The sequence below is a fragment of the Eubalaena glacialis genome, chromosome 15 (genome assembly GCF_028564815.1).
Source record: "Eubalaena glacialis isolate mEubGla1 chromosome 15, mEubGla1.1.hap2.+ XY, whole genome shotgun sequence".
In the NCBI taxonomy this organism is placed as follows: Eukaryota; Metazoa; Chordata; class Mammalia; order Artiodactyla; family Balaenidae; genus Eubalaena; species Eubalaena glacialis.
Genome location: NC_083730.1, coordinates 86,273,065 through 86,291,151, shown reverse-complemented (window position 1 = coordinate 86,291,151; position 18,087 = coordinate 86,273,065). Strand labels below are relative to the sequence as shown.

At 42.6% G+C, this 18,087-nt stretch overlaps 2 protein-coding genes across 3 annotated transcripts; both read left to right on the top strand.

The window, feature by feature from the left end:
- The first annotated feature begins 802 nt into the window (after positions 1–802).
- On the top strand, positions 803–937 carry LOC133075488 (uncharacterized). The gene has a single exon (XM_061169760.1). The coding sequence runs from the start codon at positions 803–805 to the stop codon at positions 935–937; it is 135 nt and encodes a 44-aa protein (XP_061025743.1).
- Positions 938–1,346: 409 nt separating this feature from the next.
- DIABLO (diablo IAP-binding mitochondrial protein) lies at positions 1,347–17,823 on the top strand. Of its 2 annotated transcripts, none has more exons than XM_061169518.1 (6): positions 1,347–1,432; positions 2,285–2,411; positions 5,780–5,911; positions 7,737–7,781; positions 7,971–8,067; positions 17,226–17,823. In XM_061169518.1, the coding sequence occupies exons 1-6, from the start codon at positions 1,356–1,358 to the stop codon at positions 17,420–17,422; spliced, it is 675 nt and encodes a 224-aa protein (XP_061025501.1). In that variant the 5' UTR covers positions 1,347–1,355; the 3' UTR covers positions 17,423–17,823. The 2 variants fall into 2 exon arrangements, with proteins under 2 accessions (XP_061025501.1, XP_061025500.1); XM_061169517.1 differs by having other exon boundaries at positions 7,671–7,781.
- The last annotated feature ends 264 nt before the right edge of the window (positions 17,824–18,087 follow it).

Below are 18,087 nucleotides of genomic sequence, written 5' to 3'. Positions count from 1 at the left end.
AACTGGTTTGTGATTGTTACCATATGATTCCATCTGTGGTGGAAGATAGAGCGCTGGAGCAGATGCCAAGAACACGATGGGGAAGGAGATTAGCCCAGAATCAAATTGATACCCACCTCTTGGCACTCCTGCTATCCTGGCTGGCCAGAAGGGCAAGCATGCCTGGCCACAAAGCAGGGATCCTCAAACTCTTGTGTACTAATAAGCCTTGGGGCCAGAGGAATTGCAGAGGGGCTGCAGTGAGGGTCTGCTGCTTTCCCCCTACTCAAAAGGCTCTTTCTTCTCTTCCCCTCCCAAGTAGCGCTGACAGCCGGGGCTGCAGCTTGAATGATGGCAAAAGAAAGCTTTACTTCACCAGCCCATTAGCAGCACTCACAACATTAAAAATGAAGGAGGTGGATGGGGGGAGAGGGCTGGGGATGAAGACCAGTGCAGCAGCGGGGTCTGGGAACCGCCAGGCTTCTCTCTTCTCTGAGCCCAGATCCAGATCGGGAGCCGAAGAATGAGGAGAACTTTCGGTTTAAAAGAATTCTGTAGTGTCAATGCAGAGTGTCTAGGTTGTTGTTAATGGAGAAAATCAGCACTTTGGGCTTCCTTAGCCTTAGGAAAGTATGTTCACTCTGTAGAGGGCCGGGACCTAGTCTCGCCCCCTGTGTCCACGCTGCCTATAACAGTGCCTGGCTCAGCAGCGCTTGCTCAGGGTCCAGCGGAGGTTGGTCAAGGGAGGGAACCGTCCTCTTTGCGTGCTCAGGGTCTCCCGGGTGCCCTGCTCCACAGGTCCTCGGGCCTCCCGCGCAGGGCGATGCCGGCCTCGACCACCATCCACGTGCTGCAGCTGCTGCGGGAGCTGCTGGCCTTCGTGCTCCTCAGCTACACGGTGCTCATCGGGGCGCTGCTGCTGGCCGGCTGGACCACCTATTTCATGGTGCTGAAGTGACAGCGCCGCTGGCCCGGCTCCCCGCCCCTCCCGCCTCCCGCCCCGCCCCCTGCCCCAGCAGCAGCCTGCCCAGCAGAGCGCTGCTCCGCCTCCGACTTCTGTCCTGACGGACCCGCACGGCCAGCTAACGAGAAAACTCTCCCGAGGTGAAGGGCCCCAGTCCAAGCACCCGCCACGACGGCCGACTTGGCTCCGCCCGCTCCGCGTCCTCACACGGCCCGCCCCGCCCCACGCGGAAGCTCCGGCAGTTGGGTGTCCGGCCAGGCCGTTATAGCCGTTACCCTCAGCCCCGCCCCCTCTCTCCCCGTCTGTCCAATCCCGGCTGCGCCCTTGGGCGGGGGGCGTGGTCATGTGAAGCGGCCCTCTCAAGTGGTGGCCTGCCCCGCCCCCGCTCACGGAGGGACGTCACTTCCGGCGTATGCGCGTGGGGTCCGTCCGACGCGGAATGGCGGCTCTACGGAGTTGGCTGTCGCGGAGCGTAGCCTCCTTCTTCAGGTAGGGCTGAGGTCGTGTAGGAGGTCAGGGTCGGACAGAGGGAGGGGACGCTGAGAGCGCCGCACCCGGGCCGCAGCCCCGGCCTTGCGGGCGCGTGCTTCCCTTCTCGGCCGAGAGGGTCATGGCGTCCCGCCCCTCTCGGAGGTCTGAGGACGTCCCGCCTCTGCCTCGGGCCAGAGGCCTCCCGCCTCCTCGGCCAAGCCCGGGCTTCGTGTCTCACTGACGGCTTTTCCGTTTTCCCACCTGCCGAAAGCGCGTTCCCCCACCCTCGGGCTGTCTTTTGGGGGACGCTCGGCCTGCCCGCGAAGTGACTCTCGTTGGCCCATTGGAGTCACTGGGGAGAGTAGGGGGAGAGGCCCGGGCAGGCGGCGGGTTCCCGGAGGAGGTTTTCCGTTGAGGGCGGAGGAGCCCCAGGAACTTGCCGGTCTCCCCGCGGGCCCTGCTCCCTCGGCCTCTTGACGCCTGCGGGCTCCAGGGGACCATCAGAGCCCTTGCAGCCTAGGCCAGAGGGCCAGCGCTAAATCCTGCCTGCAGAAGCGTTTTATTTTGGCCTGAGTTTTTAAAAAGCTTTGAGACCACCTCTTAAACGTCCACACCTGGTAACTCTTAAACTGCGGCCCCGTCGGCCCGCATTCCCGCGCGGGGAGCCAAGTAGCGGTTTCTTCGCGCCCGGGCCTTTCCGGTCCACCCAGCTCCCCACAGAGCCCTGTCGTGTGGAAGGCCACCCTGCGTCGTCATTTGGGTTCCAGCGTGGCCCGAGTTTGAGTCTCCAGCCCCTGCAAATATCAGTAAATTGAAGAGGCTTTTACAGGTTGGTGGTTGTGCCTTACTAAATTTGAGTTCTGTTTCCAGGTACAAACAGTGTGTGCCAGTCGTGGCTAACGGTGAGAAGCGCTGTTTCTCAGAATTGATAAGACCATGGCACAAAGCTGTGGCTGCTGGATTTGGGGTAACCCTGTGTGCTGTTCCTATTGCACAGGTGAAGTACTGTCCTGTCACTCCGTGTTGTCTTTGTGTACTGTGTCCTCTTGAAGTCTCAGGTGGGCAGTGAAGCATCTGACAAGCTCTCATGGTTTTACCCCGCGCTCCTCCCCACCCGCATGTGATGGTATACTTTCTAGTGTATCGGCATCTTCTTTTCAGAGCTGAGCAAATATAGTAATATTTCCATTTTAATAGTATTATTTGGTAGGAACACTATGTCAAGTTGGTCAGATTGTATGAAGAGGGAAGAAAGAAAAGAACATATTACAGTATCAACAAAATAGTCTTTCATTCAACAAAAATTTATTGGGCAACTTTTATGTGCCATACACGCTGAGACCGTACGAGCAAATCAAACGAAGTTTCTGCTTTCATAAAGCTTACATTCTGGAGAGAAGGAAGAGGAGAAAGTGGAATGAGAGGGGGAGAGAGAGAGAGAAATAGATGAGCTCAGCTCACAGAGTTAGCTCAGGACCAGAATGTGCTTCGACTTCTGTACTTCGTGGGCCATTGTAGAGCTTTGGATTTTATTATGGAGAAGAAGCCACAGAGGATTTTAACATAAGATTATTATGATCTGACATAAGTTTTTAAAGGTTGCTGTGTGGAACTAAAAAGACTAGCAGGGGTCCAGGCATGAGATGATCACGGGCTTGGATCAGGTGGGGGGAAGCCGGCTGCATGTGACCAGCTGGAGTTGCTGATGGGTTAGGTGTGAAGAGTATGTAACTTCGATTCCAATGCTTTTAAAAGGCCTAAGCAACTGAAAGAATGGTGTTGCCATATACTGGGATGGAGAGGAATGGGTTTGGGGAGGAAGAAACCAAGAGTTCAGTTTTGGAAATGACATCTAGGTGGAGTTGTCAAGTAGACAGTGATATGAAAGTGGTACCTTATAAAAAATTGTTGGTTATATGCTTTATCGGGAAGAGCTAAATAAGAAATCGGCAAACCCCATTTTGTCAAAACATTCCTGATACTTAAATGTGTGTTTATCATAGCAACAAGATTAATTCCATCTATCACAAGTATTTTCAGCATCTTCTGAGGCTCACTCATGAGCCTTTCCCTTTTTGTGCTCACTTCAGCCCTCATCTCTGTGTACTAATGACCCTTTAACCCTAAAATCCTTACTTGGACACCAAGCCATTTTCAGTCATTGTTAGGACAGCCTTTTCTTTCTTCCTCCAAAAGATTTTTTGTGTGTTTATCCTTTTTTTTGTTTGTTTGTTTACCTATTTTATTTATTTGTTTGGTTGCACTGGGTCTTAGTTGCGGCTCCCTGGCTCCTTAGTTGCAGCATGTGCACTCTTAGTTGCAGCACGCGTGTGGGATCTAGTTCCCTGACCAGAGATAGAACCTGGGCCCACTGCATTGGGAGCGCGGAGTCTTAACCACTGTGCCACCAGAGAAGTTTCCTGTGTTTGTCCTTTCTAGTTCGTATACTATTCTTAAGCCCTAGTTACCTCAGTTCTAGGCCACATGCCAGGAGCCTCTGGTTGACAGGAGCCTCTAGTCATTCTCCTGCAGGAACAGCAATGCCACTTCCGTTCTTCAGAGCCTGCAGTGGCTCCCCATAATGTGTTACAGAACTAAAATCCAGCAAACTCTCCTCGCACTCCAGTGCCCTAGCCAGTCTCATCTCCCTTGTGCCATCCACTCCAACCAGGCTAGATTCCCGACATCCCCTGCATACATCATATGTATTCTTTTCCTCATTGTTTCTTCTAATCCAGGACGCATGTCCATTCTAATCCTAGTTGTCTTGAGACCCAAATCCCACCTCTTTTTAAAGCCTTTCCTAGTTCCTGGCCAACAATGATTTCCCTCTCTGACCACTTATATTGTCTATTTTGATATTTGAGGATAATCTGTTTGACTCCCCTGAGTCAGCAGAGCATAATGGAAACTTTGGAGTGAGATTTGGTTTGAGGTCTACATGTGTACTTTTGGGGAGAGTTACGTAACTATTCTGAGCTTCCATTTTCTCATTAAAAGAGAAGTGCTAATACCTAGACTGTTGTGAGGAACAAGTAAACATGCATTGTAAAATGGAGAGCATTATGAAGACACAAATTATCAGAATAGGTCAAAATTAGCTTCTCATGAGCAGAGATGATATCATTCTTTCCATCATTCTTTCCTTTCTAGCCCCTCAGTGCGAGGTACATAATGCTTACTTAGTTGATTGAATGAAACATAAATATGATAAAATTCATGATTTGTTTGTGTATCAGAGATATTTCTTTTTTTTTTAATTAATTTATTTATTTATTTATTTTTGACTGTGTTGGGTCTTCGTTTCTGTGTGAGGGCTTTCTCTAGTTGCGGCAAGCGCGGGCCACTCTTCATCGCGGTGCGCGGGCCTCTCACTGTCGCGGCCTCTCTTGTTGCGGAGCAGAGGCTCCAGACGCGCAGGCTCAGTAGTTGTGGCTCACGGGTCTAGTTGCTCCGCGGCATGTGGGATCTTCCCAGACCAGGGCTCGAACCCGTGTCCCCTGCATTGGCAGGCAGACTCTCAACCACTGCGCCACCAGGGAAGCCCTAGAGATGTTTCTTGATTGCTACTTTCAACAGGCAGTGATTCAGTGTGCTTATACTTTAAATAGCAAAAAGACAACAGATGATAGAGGGATTGGTTTGTTAGTTCTGATACAATAAATCCTCTGCTATGGGAGAAAAAGGGAGAGTTAGGGATGACTTGTCATCATAGTTGCCAATATTTAATCAAGGTGGCCACCACATTCCCTAAACTCGTCAGATAGTTATACTGCCCTTTTTTTTTTTTTTAAACATAACAGCTGAGGTCAGAGGGAAGCGTCCCCTCCCCCCGCATCAAGACTGTACAGCTCATTCTGCAGATTTGCCCTCTCCGCCATTTACTTTCTTAGACTCAGCTTAATCCTTATCAACTCTATGAAGCCTTTTCTAAGTTATTCTCATTCAACGTAGACGTGATTGCTGTCTTACGTGTGCCCCTCCAGACTTCTTCCACAGCTCCCATGGTACTTGATTGTATTAATTTTCTAGTTTATCTTTATATCCCAAGCATCTAGCACTGTGGTAATGAATGAATCATAACTTCATGAAATTTGTTGATTATAAATACTAGCCTTTTATTTGATAAAAAGAAATACTTTGCTTTTTGGAGCAGAGAATAAGCAACAAAAGTAGGTAGAAAGCATATTCTAGAATTATTTTCATATGTTGTCTTAAATAGCGAAAATAAAGCTTAAAAAGAAAAAGTTAACACAGAAGCATCACAGTGCAGTTGCAGTGTGAGAATTACATTTTTCACTTGGCTGTCTATGATCTCAGCTGGAGCTTTAGGTTCGAAATTGACTAAAAATGTTTGTGTTTCAGAAACCGGAGCCTCATTCTCTTAGTAACGATGCATTAACGAGGAGGGCTGTGTCTTTGGTAACAGATAGCACCTCTACCTTTCTCTCTCAGACCACATATGCATTGATTGAAGCAATCACTGAATATACTAAGGTAAGTGTCCTCTTGTTAAGTCTTGGTCATCTAAGTCAATGGTTAGCAAACTATGGCTCACACATCAAATCGGGTCTGATGCCTGCGTTTGTAGTTTGATTGGTACACGGTCAGGCTTGTTTTTTTGTGTATTGTCTATGACTGCTTTCGTGAGTTGAATAGTTGCAAACAGACTGTAGGGCCACTCTCTGGCCCTTTACAAAAAAAAGTTGGCTGAGTCCTGATCTAAATTACTGGTTTTTAGACTTTCTCCAGGAACCCTTTTTATTATTCATTTTATTTTATTTAAAAAAAATTTTTTATTGAAGTATAGTTGATTTACAATGTTGTGTTAATTTCTACTGTACAGCAAAGTGATTCAGTTACACATATATTCTTCATATTCTTTTCCATTATGGTTTATCACAGGATATTGAATATAGTTCCCTGTGCCATACAGTAGGACCTTGTTGTTTATCCATTCTCTATATAATAGTTTGCATCTGCTAATCCCAAACTCCCAATCCATCTTTCCCTCACCTCCCTCCCCCTCGGCATCCACAAGTCTGTTCTCTATATCTGCGAGTCTGTTTCTGTTTTGTAAGTTCATTTGTAGCATTATTTTAGATTCCACATACAAGTGATATCATATGATTTGTCTTTCTCTTTCTGGGTTACTTCACTTAGTATGATCATCCATGTTGCTGCAAATGGCATTATTCCATTTTTTTAAAATAAATTTTTATTTATTTTTGGCTGAGTTGGGTCTTTGTTGCTGTGCATAGGCTTTCTCTAGTTGTGGCGAGCGGGGGCTACTCTTCATTGCGGTGTATGGGCTTCTCCTTGTGGTGGCTTCTCTTGTTGCAGAGCACAGGCTCTAAGCGTGCGAGCGTCAGTAGTTGTGGCTCGCGGGCTCTAGGGCGCAGACTCAGTAGTTGTGGCGCACGGGCTTTGTTGCTCCGCGGCATGTGGGATCTTCCCAGACCAGGGCTTGAACCTGTGTCCCCTGCGTTGGCAGGCAGATTGTTAACCACTGTGCCACCAGGGAAGCCCCTGTTCCATTCTTTTTTATGGCTGAGTAATATTCCATTGTATATATGTACCACATCTTTATCCATTCATCTGTCAGTGGACATTTAGGTTGCTTCCATATCTTGGCTACTGTAAATAGTGCTGCTATGAACATAGGGGTGTGTGTATCTTTTTGAATTAGAGTTTTGCTTTATCCTCATTTAATGTAGGGCCCCTGCAGGTGGGACACTCGCCCTCTGGGACGGGGCTGTGGTCGGCCTCACTGTCCAGGAACGCTTTTTAAAAGAAAAATCTTAAATATAGCAGCCCAGTATATAAGACAAGGGGACCACACTGATCTGGTTCAGTTGGGGGTACCAGGGGCTTCTGTGTGAGGACAGTTTGAAAACCACTGATCTGAGCTAATAGAGAGTATATGGATAATCAGAATCATTTTTAAAAGTCTCATTTATATGTTTCTTTACCTTCATTTTCCAGCAGCTTTATTCCCAGATTTCTGAGTTTTCCATCTGCATTATGTTCTTTTTGTATGTCTAAATTGCTAACAAGCTTTTAAAACACAAAAGTTGACAAGTAGAGATACTGATGTCTTAGGATAATGCCTCTGCTTCATACAATAGTGCAGGTTCAGTGAGGCAGAAGGACTGAAGAGCCAGTTTGCTGCAATGGGACTTCATCACCTTGAGGTCTAAGTCTCACTAACCCTAATATGTCTCACTTATTTTACTCATTTATTCTATATTTGTAGGCTGTTTATATCTTAATTTCTCTGTACCGACAATACACAAGTTTACTTGGGAAAATGAATTCACAGGAGGAAGATGAAGTGTGGCAGGTGATCATAGGAGCCAGAGTGGAGGTGAGCAAAAAGTTACTTGGCGTTTCTTTATTAGTGCTCCTACCTCATTGTGGTTATCTAAATGATTGAATGAAGGTGTTTTACCAGTAGCTGTTGTTCTCTCAGTCTACTATTGAATAAGTCCATTTAAATGTGCTTAATGACGTAATGCAGAGTCATGTTGTCTGAAGTGCTTTGTTTAATTTATAGATGACTTCAAAACAGCAAGAGTACTTGAAGTTGGAAACCACCTGGATGACTGCAGTTAGTCTTTCAGAGATGGCAGCAGAAGCTGCGTACCAAACTGGTAGGTTAAAGTTCTTACTGTGGAGGTGCTGTTTGAGTTTTCATCTAGCTGAAAAGTGAGGGAATATTGTGGCTATAATTTTGTGGGAAAATGTTCCCATTTCCAATGTATTAACCAGTATTTCATCTGCACAAAAGAAAAATTAATGCCCTTGTAGACCAGACCCATAGAAGCTAGATAGTTAATATCTAGAAAATGAGAAATGATAAAACTACTGTCAGCTGGAAATTTTGATTGCTTCCAAATAGTTTTTGAACATTTTATTTTTTAATAATAACCTGGATAATTTATGAATAACTAGTATCTATATTTCAGGCTTTGTGGTAAACATTTTATAGACATTTAACCCCTATAGTTCTTTTAAAGTAGGAGTTACCATCATCATTCCCACTTTATAGATGAAGAAACTGGCAGATAGAGGGGGTTAAGTAATTCACCCAGCATGCTGTGGTACACAGTAAGTAAGCAGCCAAACTGGGATTCAGCGAGGTAGGTCAAATTCTAAAGCCTTTGCCCCTGGTAGCCAGGGCTTCATCCTCTGTGCCTTGGTGCCTGAGTATAGAAAATGCAGTTATTCATTCACCAGGCGTTTTTAAACCATCACTATCCATCCAGTGGGCTTGAGCTGAATGGTTTTCTAATTAAATGTATTTGAGGGAACCCCTCATTTGACATCTTACCTGGTTGGGCCCAAACTATGTCACCACAGAAATTCTTATTAGGAAACTGGTTTGTTAAAGTGCTTTTGTTTTCTGAAATCTTAACGATATAAAAGATTTTTTAAGTAAAAACAAAAAATTCTTTCTTAGTTACTAATGCCCGAGGAATAAGAGATTCTGAAGACAGGATTGGAATGAAGAGCGAAACAACAGACATGTAAAAGTAGCATTTTAGTAGTGGCGCACCAGAGGTGGGAGCAGGGTTTCCAGGTGCAGTGAACAGGGAGGTTTGCTGAGGGTTCTACAGCAGGAACAGTCCCAGGCAGCCCTCACCACTCACTAGGCTTAGATCTAGCAGGAGAAAAGAGGAAGAGTAATTTATAAGCATTATCTGAAAAATGACATTTTCCCAGAACTGATTGAAAGGGCTCACAAAGGTTCTGAACAGAATTTAAAATATAAATATATCTCATGTGGTTAAAAAAAACAAACATAAACTATACAAAGAAAAATCCTAAAAACTATAAGAAAAAAACAGAATTACTTACAGAAGAAGTATAATCAGACATTAATCTTCTCATCTGCAACCCTAGATGCAAGGTGACAAAAAATAACCATCCAAATATCTTTAAAATGTGAGAATAAAAGATGTTTTCAGACATAAAGACTCAGCTTACCAACTGCTTATGCTTTCTGGAAAACCTACTCTGTAAAGAAAAATTAGTTTAGAAAGAAGCAACTGAGATACAAAACTAATGAAGAAAATTTAGTAAAACTTGTCAAAAGTGCTGAGTGTTCATTTTTTTAAAAAAATAAATTAATTTATTTATTTTTGGCTGTGTTGGGTCTTCGTTGCTGTGCATGGGCTTTCTCTAGTTGTGGGGGCTACTCTTTGTTGCAGTGCATGGGCTTCTCATTGCGGTGGCTTCTCTCATGGAGCAGGGGCTCTAGGCACACAGGCTTCAGTAGTTGTGGCGCACGGGCTTAGTTGCTCTGCAGCATGTGGGATCTTCTTGGGCCAGGGACTGAACCGTGTCCCCTGCATTGGCAGGCAGATTCTCAACCACTGTGCCACCAGGGAAGCCCCCTGAGTGTTAAATTTTTAAGTAATCAATTTGGGGAAGAAGTGAAAGCATGCTAAGCTTTCTTGCTTGAGAAGGGAGAAAATGGCTTAACATTAGACATTGTTAAACACTTCAAAAAGAATTGGGGGGGAAAGGGAAAAGTTGATAAAATTCAGTTAAGGCAGGAAAGGTTTAAGAATTAAAGCCTGTTAATTAGAAAATGCAAAGTAAAATAGAAGAACACATTCAAATATCAGTAATCACAATAACTAAGAATAAATTTACATATTAAATGATACTTTCTGAATGTATTAAAAAATAATTCTAGCTAAAACTGTTTACAGAGGCACATCTAAAACAAAAACACATAGGAAGGTTTAGAATTTTACGATAAACTGAACCATTACTAACAAAAAGAAATCTACCCCAAAAAAGGTGGCAGAGCAATGTCAGAATCAGAAGGGGGATTCCAGACAAAAAGCATTAAAGGGGACAGAACAGTTCATCAAGACATCAGTCATGAAGTGTGTGCCTAATGAGGCAAAAACTGATAGATTTACAAGGAGAAATGGAGGTTTATACACATCTCAGGCTCACAGGTCAAGACCAAAACAATTAAAACTATTAAGTGTTGGAACAGAATGATTTTTAAAAGCTTAACCAAATACATATACTGCATACAAAATTTTGCCCTCCCCCCCAAAAAAAATTCTCTTCAAATTCAAATAGTATACAGCATGTACAAAAATTGATTTTTATGCCAAGTGACAAAGACTCAGCAAATTACTTGATACCCCCCTTCCTCACCAAAAATCAAAATGGAAATTAACTTGTACAACTCAATATCAAAAAAAACCCCTGATTTAAAAATGGAAAGACGATCTGAATAGACATTTTCCAAAGACAACGTACAGATGGCCAATGGGTGCATGAAAAGATGCTCAGCATCGCTAATCATCAGAGAAATGCAAATCAAAACCACAATGAGATATCATCTCACCTGTCAGAATGGCTATCATAAAAAGATCATAAATCACAAATGTCAGTGAGAATGTGGAGAAAAGAGAACCCTAGTACACTGTTGGTGGTAATGTAAAATGGTGCAGCCACTGTGATAAACAGTATGGAGGTTCCTCAAAAAACTAAAAATAAACCCACACACCTATGGTCCACTAATCTGTGACAAAGGAGGCAAGAATATACAAGGGCGAAAAGACAGTCTCTCTTCAATAAGTGGTGCTGGGAAAACTGGACATCTACATGTGAAAGAATGAAATTAGAACACTCTCTGACACCATACACAAAAATAAACTCAAAATGGATTAAAGACCTAAATGTAAGGCCAGATACTATAAAACTCTTAGAGGAAAACATAGAACACTGACATAAATCACAGCAATATCTTTTTTGATTCACCTCCTAGAGTAATGAAAATAAAAATAAACAAATGGAACCTAATTAAACTTAAAAGCTTTTGCACAGCAAAGGAAACCATAAACAAAACAAAAAGACAACCTATAGAATGGGAGAAAATATTTGCAAACGAAGTGCCCAACAAGGGATTAATCTCCAAAATATACAAACAGTTCACGCAGCCCAGTAACAGAAAAACAACCCAATCAAAATATGGGCAGAAGATCTAAATAAACATTTTGCCAAAGAAGACATACACATGGCCAAGAAGCACGTTAGAAGATATCAATATCACTAATTATTAGAGAAATGCAAATAAAAACTGCAATGAGGTGTCACCTCACACCGGTCAGAATGGCCATCATCAAAAAATCTACAAACAATAAATGCTGGAAAGGGTATAGAGAAAAGGGAACCCTCCTACACTGTTGGTGGGAATGTAAATTGGTACAACCATTGTGGAGAACAGTATGGAGTTTCCTTAAAAAACTGAAAATAGAACTACCATATGATCCAGCAATCCTGCTCCTGGGCATATATCCAGAGAAAACCATAATTTGAAAAGATAATGCACCCCAGTGTTCACTGCAGCACTATTTACAGTAGCCAAGATTCGGAAGCAACCTAAATGTCCATCTACAGAAGAGTGGAGAGAGAAGATGTGGTACATATATACAATGGAATATTACTCAGCCATAAAAAGAACAAAATAATGCCATTTGCAGCAACATGGGTGGACCTAGAGATAGTTATACTGAGTGAAGTAAGTCAGAGAAAGACAAATATCATATGATATCGCTTACATGTGGAACCAAAAAAAAAAATGATACAAATGAACTTATTTACAAAACAGAAATAGAGTCACAGATGTAGAAAACAAACTTATGGTTACCAGGGGGAAAGGGTGGGGGGAGGGATAAATTGAGAGATTGGGATTGACATATATACACTACTATGTATAAAATAGATAACTAATAAGGACCTACTGTATAGCACAGGGAACTCAATACTCTGTAATGACCTATATGGGAAAAGAATCTAAAAAAGAGTGGATATATATATAACTGATTCACCTTACTGTACACCTAAAACTAACAAATCAACTATACTCCAATAAAAATTTTTTTAAAAAGACAATGGTAAAAATAAACTGGGCTTCCCTGGTGGCGCAGTGGTTAAGAATCTGCCTGCCAATGCAGGGGACATGGGTTCGAGCCCTGGTCCGGGAAGATCCCACATGCTGCAGAGCAACTAAGCCCGTGCACCACAACTACTGAGCCTGCGCTCTAGAGTCCGCGAGCCACAACTACTGAGCCCGCGTGCTACAACTACTGAAGCCCGTGCACCTAGAGCCCGTGCTCCACAACAAGAGAAGCCACCACAATGAGAAGCCCGCGCACCGCAACGAAGAGTAGCCCCCGCTCGCCGCAACTAGAGAAAACCCGCACACAGCAACGAAGACCCAAGGCAACCAAAAATAAATAAATAAATAAATAAATAATTTTTAAAAAAGAAATAAATTAAAAAAAAATAAAAATAAAAAAATAAACAAACTGAAAATAGTGGGAATTCCCTGGTGGTCCAGTGTTTAGGACTCTGCATTTTCATTGCCGAGGGCACGGGTTCAATCCCTGGTTGGGGAACTAAGATCCCACAAGCCGAGCAGCACAGCAAAAAAAAAAAAAAAAGAGAAAAAAAAAGAAGAAAAAAAAAATAGAACCACCATATGACCCAGCAGTTCCTTTCCACTCCTGGGTATATCTCTGAAGAAAATGAAACTGTGAATTCAAAAAGATATATGCACCCCAATGTTCATAGCAGCATTATTTACAACAGCCAAGATTTGGAAGCAACCTAAGTGTCCATCAACAGATGAATGGATAAAGATGTGGTGTATATATACAGTGGAATATTACTCAGACATAAAAGAATGAAATTTTGCCATTTGCAACAACATGGATGGACTTGCAAGGTTTAGTCTTAGTAAAATAAGTCAGACACAAAGACACATACTGTATGATATCACTTATATGTGGAATCTAAAAAATAAAACTAGTGAATATAACAAAACAGACAGATACAGAGAACAAACTAGTGGTTACCAGTGGGGAGAGGATGAAGAGGTATAAACTACTATGTATAAAATAAATAAGCTGCAAGGATATATTGAACAGCATAGAAAACATAGCCAGTATTTTATAGTAACTATAAATGGATTAGAACCTTTAAAAATTGTGAATAACTATGTTGTACACCTAAAACTTACTATCGTAAATCAACTATACCTCAATAAAGAAAAATGGAAATTTAGAAGTATTTAGAACTGTCATAAGTCTTGTATATAGCAGACCCAGAGAGTTGTATACAAAGTAGCTCTTAAATAGAAATTGACCGTTATTTAAAGGCACATGTCATAAATAAAAAGAACAGCAGCCATAAGTGACAGGTAATGTTCACTGTACTAAGAAGAACTGAAAATTAATTAAATAAACTTTTAACCCAGTAAGTTAGAGAAAGCAAAATAAATTCAGACAATGTGGAATAAAAGAAATAAAAGGTATAAGAAGACTAAAAAGAAATAGGGACTTCCCTGGTGGTGCAGTGGTTAAGAATCCACCTGCCAATGCAGGGGACACGGGTTCGAGCCCTGGTCTGGGAAGATGCCACATGCTGTGGAGCAACTAAGCCCGTGCTCCACAACTACTGAGCCTGTGCTCTAGAGCCCGCAAGCCACAACTGCTGAGCCTGCGTGCCACAGCTACTGAAGCCCTCACACCTAGAGCCCGTGCTCCGCAACAAGAGAAGCCACCGCAATGAGAAGCCCAAGTACCACAATGAAGAGCAGCCCCCGCTTGCCGCAACTAGAGAAAGCCTGTGTGCAGCAACGAAGACGCAATGCAGCCAAAAATAAACAGTCAAAAAGGCAAACTCTGGTTCCTTGAAAAGAATTTAAAAATTAGGTTTGGCAAGTATAACTTCTTAGAGAGCAAAAGTAACATCAGAAGGAGCTGTTATAGATACGGAGGGGTTTTTTAATCATACGAGAATATTATGATCTTTATGTAAATCCTAAGTTGGCCCAAGAAGTAAAGAATCCAAGTAAGATCAGTAACCACAAAAGTTGAAATAGTATTCACAAAGAATCTGTTCCCCCAAAGTAGACACTAAGCCCAGGCAGTTTTGTGGGAGAGTTTTATCAAATCTTCAAGAAACATAATTCCTATGTTACAGAAAGTGTACCAAAAAATGATGACAAGCCTCCCAACTATTATAATTGTCTAAAGTCAGCATAGGCCTGATCCCAAACTGGACTTGCCCAGCACCAGAACAAAAAAACTATAGTTCAGGGCTTCCCTGGTGGTGCAGTGGTTGAGAATCCGCCTGCCAATGCAGGGGACACGGGTTCGAGCCCTGGTCTGGGAAGATCCCACATGCTGCAGAGCAACTGGGCCCGTGAACCACAACTACTGAGCCTGCGCGTCTGGAGCCTATGCTCCGCAACAAGAGAGGCCGCAATAGTGAGAGGCCCACGCACCGCGATGAAGAGTGGCTCCCGCTCGCCGCAACTAGAGAAAGCCCTTGCACAGAAACGAAGACCCAACACAGCCAAAAATAAATAAATAAATAAATAAATTAAAAAAAAAAAAAAGAGCCACTCCAATTTGTAAAAAAAAAAAAAAAAACTATAATTCAGTATCACTTATGAATATAGATATAAATCAAATATAGCCATTTATCTTCAAAATAAAATGATAATTCAATATTAAAAAAACCTATCAAGAGAACATAGACAAAACATTCTCTGACATAAATCACAGCAATGTTTTCTTAGGTCAGTCTCCCAAGGCAATGGAAATAAAAACAAAAGTAAACAAATGGGACTTAATCAAGCTGTTGCACAGAAAAGGAAACCATAAACAAAACGAAAAGACAGCCTACACAGTGGTAGAAAATATTTGCAAACGATGTGACTAAAAAGGGCTTAATTTCCAAAATATATAAACAGCTCCTACAACTCAACGACAAAAAAGCAAACAACCCAATCGAAAAATGGGCAGAAGACTTAAGTAGACATTTCTCCAAAGAAGAAATACATATGGCCAATAGACACATGAAAAGATGCTCAACATCGCTAATTATTAGAGAAATGTAAATCAAAACTACAATGAGGTACCACCTCACACCAGTCAGAATGGCCATCATTAAAAAGTCTACAAATAACAAATGCTGGAGAGGGTATGGAGAAGAGGGAACTCTCCTACACTGTTGGTGGGAATGTAAGTTGGTGCAGCCACTGTGGAAAACTGGAGGTTCCTCAGAAAACTAAAAATAGAGTCGCCATATGATCCAGCAATCCCACTCCTGGGCATGTATCTGGACAAAACTATAATTCAAAAAATATATGCACCCCTATGTTCACAGCAGCACTATTCACAATAGCCAAGACATGGAAACAACTTAAATCTCCATTGACAGATGAATGGATAAAGAAGATGTACATATTATACAATGGAATACTACTGAGCCATAAAAAAGAACGAAAGAATGCCATTTGCAGCAACATGGATGCAACTAGAGATTATCATACTAAGTGAAGTAAGTCAGAAAGAGAAAGACAAATACCGTATGGTATCACTTATATGTGGAATCCAAAATATGACACAAATGAACCTATCTACGAAACAGAAACAAAATCAGGGACATAGAGAACAGACTGGTGGTTGCCGAGGGCATTAGGGGAGGGATGGAGTGGGAGGCTGGGGTTAGCAGCTGTAAGCTTTTATATATAGGATGGATAAACAACAAGGTCCTACTGTATAGCACAAGGAACTCTATTCAATATCTTATGATAAACCATAATGGAAAAGAATATTAAAAAAAAGAATGCATATATATGTGTAACTGAATCACTTTGCTGTGAAGCAGTAACTAACACAACATTGTATATCAACTACATTTCAATAAAAGTAAAATTTTTAAAAACTCTACATATAGCAAAAAAAACCCTATCAACATTTAATTCACTACTTGAGATTATCTACAGTAGATTATAGGAGAAAAGCCGCTGTGTAATCATATCAGTGTATGCCCCGGAAGCCTTCAGTAAAATGTAGTGCCCATTTCCGATTTAAATCTGAGTACAATTATAGAGAGAATGTTCCTAACATAATGAAGGTTAAATAATCCTATTTCATAGTGAAATATGAGAAGCATTTCCATCAACGTCAGAAATAAAAGGATGCCTGCTATCCTCCACTGTCTTTCTACAATGTACTAAAGGTTCTCATTAATGCAGTAACATAGAAGAGAACTGCTTGAATGTTCTGTAGATGAATTAATAAATATGGATATCTATATGATGAAATACACTAGCAGCAGGTAAAATGATAGCGCTCAAAAACAAAATTGCAAAGTATGTTCAATAAATACTGTTTGTGCCATTATGTAGATTTATAGTCATAAAAATTTTTTCTATGTATTCCATATGAATGTGGTAACTTTTTAAAAAAGATCCAATTGGCTTTATTCAACAGTTCATGAATTGGACAGCAGCCCATCTAGTAAACAGATGAAATGTTACTTTATAGTAACATTTTAAAGGATGAGAAAGGTGCCCTTTAAACTTCTAAAAGATGTTATCTCTGAAGACTGGGTAGGGTGAGGAAAGAGATGTTTGACAATTTTATTAGTGATCTCTTCATTTGTCAAAAAGAAATGTATTACTTGTGCAGTTAAAAAAATTAAAATCTTAAAACGTCTATACAAAGAGCTGAGTAGCTATAAAGATGATTGTGGGAATTGCATTTGATAATTATAACAATGGTGGCTGCTGATAGCTGGAGGAAAATGCCAGGGTTTTGACAATAAAGAGTAGAATGCAGACCTGGATGTGGAGGGTGGAGGGTTCTCTGCTTTGCAGGGAGGGCAGGGGAAGTGGCCCCAAGAAAGGCTCAGATGACAACCACAGAGCCCCCAGGCTTTCCTTGTGTCCACTCAGCATAAGTGGCCCATCTTTTGGCAGGAGCGGACCAGGCCTCTGTAACCGCCAGGAGTCATATCCAGCTGGTGAGATCGCAGGTGCAGGAGGTGCGCCAGCTTTCCCAGAATGCAGAAACCAAGTTGGCAGAAGCACAGACAGAAGAACTCCGACAGAAAACACAGGAGGAAGGGGATGAGAGGGCTGAGCCGGAGCAGGAGGGCTACCTGCGTGAGGATTGAGGGCCTGAGCTGCTGCCCACGTCTGCCCACTCGGCCTGGGGAAAGCAAGGGCAGACGCCATCCAGCCCTGGGTCAGCACAGCTTTCTCTGCACAGAGAGGCATGGCAGGCAGGTCCTGCCCTGGCCCATCAGACCAGAGGTCATTGTGAGCTGTGAGTGCCTGACCCCCATCGCCACGGTCTCAGGCTTCTACTGGACCTGGTTCTTAGTCCTGCAGCCTGCAGGGCACTGCACCCTGTTTAACATTTCACCCTGCTCAGCACAGCTGCCCTCTCACCCATCGATCTTTTTACCTCCCACCCAGAGCATCTCACCAACCTGGCCAGAGAGAAGGGGCCTTCTCTGTCATGTCCACAAGTTCAGTAGCTATTAAACCTCAGTTTCCCATCTACATTTTCAAATATGATTGAGTATTTGCTCCCTCCATAGGGATGTGAGTTTTTGGGGGAAAGGGGAGCCTGTGTGTTTGTAAGATTTCTTTTTGGTAAGTGTTTCTAATGCCTTCTGTGACTTGGCCCCATTGCCCTGTAAGGACAGCTCAGGCCAAGGAGCCAAAAGCCCAAAAGCCCAGGGACTGGTGCAGAGTGTTTACCTGGTGCTCTTAACAGGACTTACTCCAACACACACTTCTCGTTTCCTTCTTTCCTTGGAGTTTCTCTATTGTA

Excerpts from the sequence above, each read along its gene's own strand:
- LOC133075488 (XM_061169760.1), top strand. The coding sequence starts at position 803 with ATGCCGGCCTCGACCACCATCCACGTGCTGCAGCTGCTGCGGGAGCTG.
- DIABLO (XM_061169517.1), top strand. The coding sequence starts at position 1,356 with ATGCGCGTGGGGTCCGTCCGACGCGGAATGGCGGCTCTACGGAGTTGG. Across the intron at positions 1,433-2,284 it reads AGCGTAGCCTCCTTCTTCAG|GTACAAACAGTGTGTGCCAG; the intron begins GTAGGGCTGAGG and ends TTCTGTTTCCAG. Across the intron at positions 8,068-17,225 it reads AGAAGCTGCGTACCAAACTG|GAGCGGACCAGGCCTCTGTA; the intron begins GTAGGTTAAAGT and ends ATCTTTTGGCAG.